Source organism: Nuphar pumila, chromosome 1, assembly GCF_984573655.1.
Source record: "Nuphar pumila chromosome 1, dmNupPumi1.hap1.1, whole genome shotgun sequence".
Classification (NCBI taxonomy): domain Eukaryota; kingdom Viridiplantae; phylum Streptophyta; class Magnoliopsida; order Nymphaeales; family Nymphaeaceae; genus Nuphar; species Nuphar pumila.
Window position 1 is genome coordinate 8,111,697 of NC_143249.1, and position 9,461 is coordinate 8,121,157.

At 35.7% G+C, this 9,461-nt stretch overlaps 1 protein-coding gene across 1 annotated transcript in view; it reads right to left on the reverse strand.

Moving 5' to 3' along the window:
• Nucleotides 1-8,636, reverse strand: part of CTC1 (conserved telomere maintenance component 1) — a 32,937-nt gene extending 24,301 nt beyond the window's left edge. The window contains exons 1-5 of the mRNA XM_090002551.1: nucleotides 7,908-8,636; nucleotides 7,380-7,727; nucleotides 7,132-7,250; nucleotides 6,952-7,026; nucleotides 6,793-6,871 (exon numbers count right to left, since the gene is read on the reverse strand). Coding sequence (XP_089858677.1) covers nucleotides 6,793-6,871; nucleotides 6,952-7,026; nucleotides 7,132-7,250; nucleotides 7,380-7,727; nucleotides 7,908-8,636 — 1,350 coding nt within the window. The remainder of the gene's footprint in view (nucleotides 1-6,792; nucleotides 6,872-6,951; nucleotides 7,027-7,131; nucleotides 7,251-7,379; nucleotides 7,728-7,907) is intronic.
• Between the last annotated feature and the right edge of the window lie 825 nt (nucleotides 8,637-9,461).

Genomic DNA, 9,461 nt, shown 5'->3' on the forward strand with positions numbered 1-9,461 from the left:
GAGCATGAGCTCTATTCCCTCTCACGAGTTTACCAATGATCTTCATGGGGTTACAGTGTCTTGGGGATCTCTCTCTCTCTCCAATGCTCTATTGTTTTTTTTCCTTCATGCGTTTTGTTCTTCCCCCTCATCATTCTTCATTACTGTTGAACTTCTTCAGTTTCTCCATTGGTTTGAATTGTGATTGAGTTGATTTCTTAACTAACCCATTTCTTATTTTTCATAATTTTTTTTTACTGCAAAAAAATAGTTTTTAGGTCACATTGGTATGTAGCTATGTCACATGGGTGCGGGTGCGGGTGCGGGTGCGGGGATTCGGCACTTCCAAAAAACCCGGGTGCGGGGGTGCGGCAGGGGAAAAAATGTAATATATATATATATATATATATATATATATATATATAAAAGGGGGTCGGGGGAATAAGGGTTTTTTTTATTTTGCAGCTGACAGACAGCTGCTGTCAGCAGCTGACAGCTGCAGCAGCTGTCAGCAGCTGACAGTCTGTCAGCTGCTCAGCAGCTGTCAGCACAGCTGCTGACAGCAGCTGACTCAGCATAATTTTTTTTTTAAAAAAATCGAGAAGCCCATTTGGGCAATTTTTTTTTTTAAAAAAAAAGGACCTTAATGATCCTGGGTGCGGTCAACGCACCCAGGATCGGGTTGACCGCACCCGGTGCGGCACCCGCACCCACGTCGAGTCGCGTCGACGCGGGTGCGGCACCCTCCTAGCCGAATCCCTGTGACATAGGTATGTAGATTATATTTTCCCATTTCTTGTTGATTGTCTCCATCAATTATATTTAGTGTTGTATGTGTTCCTTTCTATTTTATTGTATGCTATGGATGCCTTTTTTATTTAAAAAAAGATATTTGAAGATCAATATTCTTTTATGGCTACTTTAAACCCAACACCTTAAATTCTTAACTTACCAACACTTCATCTGAAAAAAAATATATAGACCACACGTAGTTATATTCATAATGTTAAAAGAAACATGATCAATGAAGAGCATGTTGACGCCTTGTTGTATATCCATTCAAACCTTTGACAACTTGACATGTATAATTTAGATAATTGATGTCATCCCCTTAAAGGTAACATTCATGGTTTTACTCTCAAACTTAAATGCATCTGAATGCACCCCCTTAAAAATAAATTTTCCTCAAAAATAAAAAATATGCCAGGAATAACCTATGTAGTTAAAAGCCTCGACTAGGCACAGACTTGTCCACCTAGTCAGCCTAGGATAGGCTTTGCAATTCCTAGGTGAGTACCTTAAAATGTACCAATTTTGCCAACTAGGCATCGACTAGGGCGCCTAGTCGACGACTAAGCTTTTCCCGCCTAGGTGTGAGGGTAGTTTAGTCCAAGGTTATCTGTATTGTACTGTATCGTATGATACGGTACATCTCGTAACTTTGAAAAAAAATGATACGAGATACGAGTGTGTATCATATATGTATCGGGTGTATCATACAATACACCTTTGTATCATGTTGTATCGTAAGATACAAGGCAAATCATATGATACACCTTAGGCGTGATTTTAAAAAAAAACTAAAGTAGTTGTTTTACTTTTGGGGTTTTAAATACCTCTTGAGGGTCGACTCCTCATTTGTGTAGAGGCCATTAGAGGGGAACCCACGCACCCTAGGAGCCATGAGAGCAATTTGGGGGCCGATCCGTACGCAAGGAAGAGGGCTTTCGCGATTTTCAAGAGTGTATTTCCACCCTTTTCACTCAAGAAAATAGGTTAAGGTAAAAAATCTCTATTTTGTGTGTGTAAACTTTTTGTTGATTATTTGTATGCTTATATTTTATTTGGTGGTTAATTTGTATGTTTTATTTTAGATTTTTTTGATGTCATCTTCATGTTCAGCCTATAGAGATTATCATGCATGGCAATAGGGTTATCATTGAGATGTTTGTTTCGTAGATATATTATCATATGTGGACTGCATAGAATTAAGGAACATTGAAGGTGTTCGTCAAAATGTACATCCTATTAAAATGTATCATTCAACATTTGTAATATTATATATATTTTATATATATAAAGGATAATACATATTCATATATGGTCCATGTTGGCGTGTATTCTCTTGTTTTTGTCGTAGATGCACTCATTTTAAGTATTATTATATGTAGACAAGAGGTTTTTTTGCACACCTTTGTGTGTATCTTTGGCCTTTAATGGCATTATATTTATATTCTTGATCTAGTAGCTTATACACTTGATTTATAGGTTTTTGAGGACTAATGAGGTAGTTATTTGTAATGGATGAACTATTGTTGAAATTTGCAAAATTTCATTCATGACTTGTGTTTTAAGATATTCAAGTGAATCATATTTTTATATGCATATTTTAAAATCAAGTGGATTTTTTGGCATTTAATCTATATATTAAGTGCTTATGGTTTTTTGGCCACTTTTGTATGCAAAATGTGTTTTTTGTCTCTACTTAAATAACACTCTTCGTTTTGCCTCGTAAATGGATTTAAAACCGTGTGAACTCTTGTGTTTATTTTGTCTAAAGTATGCTTGGAGACTTCGTTTCTCTTGTTTGGTACTTCATTACATGTTTGAAGCATGTTCATTAATGATTCCTTTAAGTATTAATTCAATTCATGATAATATATGCATATGCTCTTTATGGCTTTTTAGGATCTCATTCAATAAAGCATATGTAACTTTTGCCTCTTCGTAAGCTTTCTGTGGTGTCTCTTAGGGAACCATTGTGTTATTCCCCATTATGGGGTTATGTTTGTCCAATGTTGGACCTTATGAATGCATTATGCATTCTTGCAATTCATTTCCGCATAATTTGCTTCCGCTCACTCTTTAACATGATATTTGATTTTTTTGAAACTTTGGTTTTCTAAATTTTCTTTTCATGCTAAAGTAATTATCCTATTAATGCATAAATTTTGCACCTTGTTAGGAACGTTCCATTTTGAGTAAAGTGCAAAGATATTTTTTACTTGTTCTTTGTTGTTGTTCCTCAGGATCTTGAAGATAAGAGGAAAAGAAGTACCTTGGATAGTTTATGGAAGGTGCTCATCGTTAAAGACGTTGGAGGAAGACATTTGCAATGGCATTCGTACTAATGGCTCTTGAAGCCTTGAGATTCTTCCTCTTGCTTTCTTCAATCTTTTCGTTCCCCCACGCAAAGCTTGAGGGGGGGTGTTAAAATGTATCATTCAACATTTGTAATATTATATATATTTTATATATATAAAGGATAATACATATTCATATATGGTATATATGCATATGTATTATCCTAATTATATATAATATATAATATATTTCTCTATTTATAGGCATAGGGGTAGTTTAGACATTTCACAATTTTACGCATATTCCATTCGGAATATGTTTGTAATTTTATTTTATTTTTTCTTTTTATTTTTCTCTTTTTTTTGGGTTTGCGCCACCTAGGGAGGCTCCCCAAAGAGTCGTTGGGGAGCCCCCAACGGTCACAAATGTGACCGTTAGGGGCTCCCAACGACTCCTTTGGGAGCCCCCTTTGTGGCTCCTCTCTTGTGTTATAAATAGAGGTCTCCCCCTTGTATTTCCTTACTCTTTGGAGGAGCTTATGCTCCATTGTATAGGGTTTTTTACCCTCTTCTTCTTATTTCTTCAATAATATTCAACTTATGACTTTATGTCATATTTACCCCTTTTATGGGTTTATGTATTAGCACATGATGTGCTTGTGTTGTTCCCTTGAGTGGGTATATTCGCACTTAATGTGCATGTGTATGGGTTCATTATCGAACCTAAAGTATTCAAAGTCACTTTCTAACACATCCATGTGATTATCCATCTATTCCTGCCACTTTTTTGCTAATGTTATTGTTGAACTACAAGAAATTCAAAGAAGAAGAATTTAGCAAAAATGCAAAGAAGGACTTCCAACCATTGTTCCATATTCTGAAGAAGATGATGACGACCCACTTGCCAAAAAAATGGCTGAAGATAAAGAGATCATCAAGCGGCAGTTGGATGCAATGGTAAGAAATTATTGTCCTAATGTTTGGAAAATAGACTCTAGAAGATAGTTTAGTTTTAGGATCTTTATAGTTTATAACTTTAGAGGTGAAGATTGGTACGTAAGACGTTAATTAAATGTAATGTTTTTAGTTATCATGAACTCTTAATAGTTTAGTTATGACTTATGTCATTTTAGTATGACTTTGATGTGAATTTAATATTGTTAGTTAAGGCTTTAATTGTGTTTAAAATTCAAATTATGTAGTTGCCTTTTATTTACATTGTAAGTTATCAGTTGCATAGTTTGTTATTAGTTTTAGCAAGAGGAGAAGAAAAAGAAGAAGATGATGATGATTATTGACGTTTATATAATATTTTATTTTTGTTTTTTATAATATGAAAGTATGAGTCTTGTGGCATGTTCTTAATTGCAAGAGTCTTATGTAACTCATAAAGACACAAATGCTTCATATGTGATTTTATGGTGGTATTTTATGAAATTCATCATTGTTCCATGTGTTATCATTTTTTTAGAATTTTTGCTATTTTTTCTGATTTTTCTTGATTTTTTTGAAATTTTAGGAAAAACTTTATTAAAATTTTACTATACGATACAGTGTTACTTTAGACCCGACCAATACGGGTAACGATATGACATGTATAACCTTGGTTTAGTCATTTATGAATATATATTTTGTTATCTTTTTGTATATATCAAGGTTGTTTGTATTGTGTCATATCATTACTTTTAGGGTTCACGATACACATTCGTATCATGATACGAGTGTGTATAGCACCCGTATCGGGTGTATCGTAAGGGCGCATCGTACGATACACCTTCAGCGCACTTTAAAAAGGCCAATTTTTTTTTATTGAGACTTAAATACCTTATAAGGGCCAACTTCTTCATTTGTCTATAGGCTAGTAGAAGTGAATTTTCACAGTTTTTTCACCTAAAGAAGTAGGTTAAGATAAAAAAAAATGCATTTCCATCATTTTTCACTCAAAAAAATGGGTTAAGGTAAAAAAAACTTTATTATGAGTAAAATTACAAAGCTACTCTCCAAAAAATTTTGGCATCAAAATTTTGGATAAGCAAAAATTAAAGAATTATATCAAGGTAGAAATCAGGCTTGACACTCCTTCAACAAAGACGGCATCAGATGATCCGACATAGCAATGGGGCAATCAAGTAATGAGTGGAAACCGAATAGAAATCGAGTGCAACTATTGCCATAATATTTTTTATGTAGTATGAAAGTATGAGTCGAGTGACATGTTCTTAATTGCAAGATATTTAATATTTCACATTGTTCTTGTGAGATAGTCGATGTTTGATGATGTCTTATGCAGCTCATAGAGACCATAAATGTTTTATATGTGATTTTGTGGTTGTATTTTGTGCAATTCATCATTATTTGATGTGATATAATTTTTTTAGAATGTTTTCTTGATTTTTTTGGATTTTTTGAAAAATTTTATTAAAAAATTAATATGTGGTGTTACTATTGGCCCGACTGATACCATTAAAAATATGCTACTTACAACCTTGATATATATAATTATATATATGCATGTGTTTGTGTGATTTGTTCTGTGAAATGATGAAAACATGCTCAGTTAATTTTATATATATATATGTGTGTGTGTGTGTGTTGCTTTGCTTAGTTAATTTTAATTGACTATATTTTTTTATATATGTGTTAACTTTTTTTCTGATAATTTTTTTATAAAAGCAAGAAAGCATGTTTAGTATTATAGATTATGTAATATGTTATTTATATATTTATGTGTTATTATCCTTCTGTGAAAGGCTGAAAGCATATATATACATACATACATACATACATGTGTGTGTGTGTGTGTAGTTATAGATATGTATAATCTGGTTGTGTATATTAATATATTTTGTGAAAGCATGCGTAATTTTGTACTTGTGTGATGAAAGAATCATATTACTAAAAAAATAAATATACTTTTATGTATGTTTTGTATACTTTTTTATATTTTAATTGGGGTACCAACTAGTCTGACTAGTCATGCGTAGTACTTGACTAGTCTTTTTAGGGGTCTACCGACTAGATACCACCTAGTGTTTTTGACTACATAGGGAGTTAACTTCAGCAACCACAACAAATCCGAAGCATTTATGCAATGTGATAAGACTATTCTAGTCCAAAAAAAATCAGAAGAAAACAGCGGTGCAATGACAAAGAAGACAAGGCAAATAATGCTTGATCATCAACAGAGCTTAAAATAGTCCAGGTTGCACTTGATTTTTAAGATTGTAGGTTCAATGTTACTCATCAATCATCACTTTTGATATGTTTGAAGGAAGAAAATGGAAACTCTTTAAAGGGAAAGACTAGCAGACCAATTTTGTTATTCCAACATCAGAATCACTCCTGCAGCAGCAACAACCATGCTTGCAGAACTCTTTAAATATTCCATGCTGCAGTAGGATTTACAGCAGCAGATCAAATTGTGAAGTAAAAACTTAAAGAGAATTATAGACAATGAATCACAACAATAATGATTAAGAGGAAAAACACTAATACGTTATCACTTATTCTAAAAAAGTACATTAGAACAGAATTCAAAGAACTAACAGTCTTTACCAATTTACCCGGTGTTGTGGCAAGCGTGAAGACAAACACATCTTAGCATATATCTGAACCAATCCTTCTTTCTGGAAATAAACTATGTATATGTCACTCCAAAGTATATGTCACTCCAAAGCAAAGTGAACATTTGCACTAAAAAAAACAAGAGCATTAAAGGGAATTAGATCACATTTTTAGACCCTAAGATTCCTTTCTCAGACACGATCCCAGAGAATTTCTCTCTGAAACTTGAAACTGTAAGCAGTGCCCTGAAAACCAATCAGGCAAAACTTTAGCTCATCCACGAACTGATAATCAAACATATACCCTGCCAGTGGCACCGACATACCAGAATCTTGCAACAAAAGATAATGATCCAATAAACTTCCCCAATAAACTGTTGGTGCGAGACCTGAAATGACATCTGTAATAGGAAACTCATCAAGTTATTAATCAATATCTTATGCTTCAAAACTGCAGTTAATACTAACAGAGACTGGAATATATGTTTCAAAAGGACAGTGCTTACTGAGTAGCCAAAGCAGAAAAACGTTTCACAGTGATCACTGTCTTGACACAGGCACCAAGTAAAAGCATCTTTGCCCAAGAAAAATTGGGAAGTATAAAATGAGCATTTCTCACACCGATCTTCAAAATACACGAAAAAACAGATACATAAGACAACCAGAATTAAAAAGCACCGTCCACAGCAAATTAAACGTCCACACAAAAACAACGAAGAGGAAAAGGTCTCAAACAGATCAATGAATGACTTACAATTGCACCGACCCTCAATGAATGAGGATTCGTTAGTTGATCTGTAAGAACAAGCCAAACCTTCTCATCTAGCTCAACAATCATCCCTTGCATATACACTCCCGTAACCACACCAGTATACTGACCAGTAAAACCCTTCATGATACTGGGTTTTTTCTTCATCAATGGCACTTGGCACGAAACCTCATGTTCCATTCTATACAAGCGGATGCTGGTTCTCAACGTAGACACCAACATAGAAATAGGTTCTCCATCAACAAACACTAACTTCTTCTTCAACCCCACTATAGAGACAAAGCTACCCACAAGTTTGGCAAACACAGGACGCCATTTAACAGCCGCACCACATACATATACCGTCACAGTGTTCACATTATTATTATTATTATTATTATTATTATTATTATTATTATTATTATTATTATTATTATTATTATTATTATTATTATTATTATTATTATTATTATTATTATTATTATAAAGATGGCTCGGACGCATTTCACTACCACAGTCGGAGCAACCACAGACCAAGAATTCCACAAGGAATCCATTCAAGCTTTCGAGCTTCGATTCACTATCTACGTCAAGAACACCGCTCTTTACGGTACAAGGAACGTTGAAAACAGGGCTAACAGAATTTAACTGTCCGGAAACCTCACCTCGACCAATATGGCAGGAGATTGAAAACAAACAGACCTTGCACTCCACAGGATCGGCCGACGGATACAGAGGACAGAATCCCAATTTCGAGAAGCCACCACCGGTAGACGACGGAGGAGGCAGAGGCTCCGCCAATTCCCACTTGATTATCTCCAGCAACCCTCCGCTGCACTTGGAAGGGATGAAGTTCCAAGCAAGGACGCGAACCCGTCTCCCTATGAACCCGAGATCCAAGTCAAGAACGTCGCAGCAAACCCCAGCTTCGCCATCGGTGAAGAGCAAGCAGTCGCTCTTGGAGCATCCAGACCGTCGATCAGCGACATCGCTCCAGAGATCGACGGTGCCGAGCAGAAGCACCGGGTGCTCGAGAGGCTCTAAAACTCTAGGGCTTCTCTCCGATCGATCGGAATCCGAGCGTCTCGACTCTAGGGTTTCGTCGGAGCGGCGACGCTTCCTCGACCGATCGGGCGAGGGAACCGAACTCGCCGCTGCAGAATCGGAAGGAAGAGAGTGAAGGTCTGAGAGGGAGAGAGCGCCCGTGACAGGGCGGGTTAGAAGAAGGAGATCGGAAGCGGAGAGGGTTTTCACGTCCGCCATAAAAGGACCTTCTGTTGCTACCGTCCCTTGTAGAAAGAAAACTCTGGAAACGAAGGAAGAAGGAGTTTTTTGCAGAAGAGAGCGGGAGGATTTTCAATTTGGGAGCAGTGTGAGGCTTACGCGGGAAGCTTGGTTCGGGCGGGGATGGGACTGTATCGTTCGTAAACGTAACGCAAATATAACGTTACGCAACAATATAAGTATATGACGTCACGAGTTGGGATTGGGAAGGCGGTTAACGTAGAACTGCGGGTTGGTGCTTGATCTGTGCCAATCCTTATCCAATCCGAACCGGTATCCTTTGAAGCCCTATGGAGTATGGACCAGCTGATTTGCTGGAAGCCTGACCCGGTTCTTGTCGGACGCCAAAAAAATATTAAATACTGAATATGTTATTTGAAAGGTTTCGCATTGCAAAAGACGGCTGAAACAAAGGCAACAAAACAAACGCGTTACAGAAAAAATCCACAAACAATACATATGGGTTTGATTTGGTTTTGATTTTGTACAACTGAGTAAAAAAACAGTTTTATATATATATATATATATATATATATATATATATATATATATATATATATATATATATATATTATATTTTTTCTTGAAAAACATGTTAGGGTGTAAGAAATATGTGATTTAAGAATCATTGTGATCAACAACCAAGATTAGATCTAACTGGAACCATAAGTTTTTACTGTTGTGGGTACCCAATTTCAGCCATGCCCAGACCCGAATCAAATTGACTTAAGTTTGGGTCTAATTTTTAAAACCTATTTAAAGACAAGTCTATTTAAGACCCGACTCATTTATACCGAACCCGAT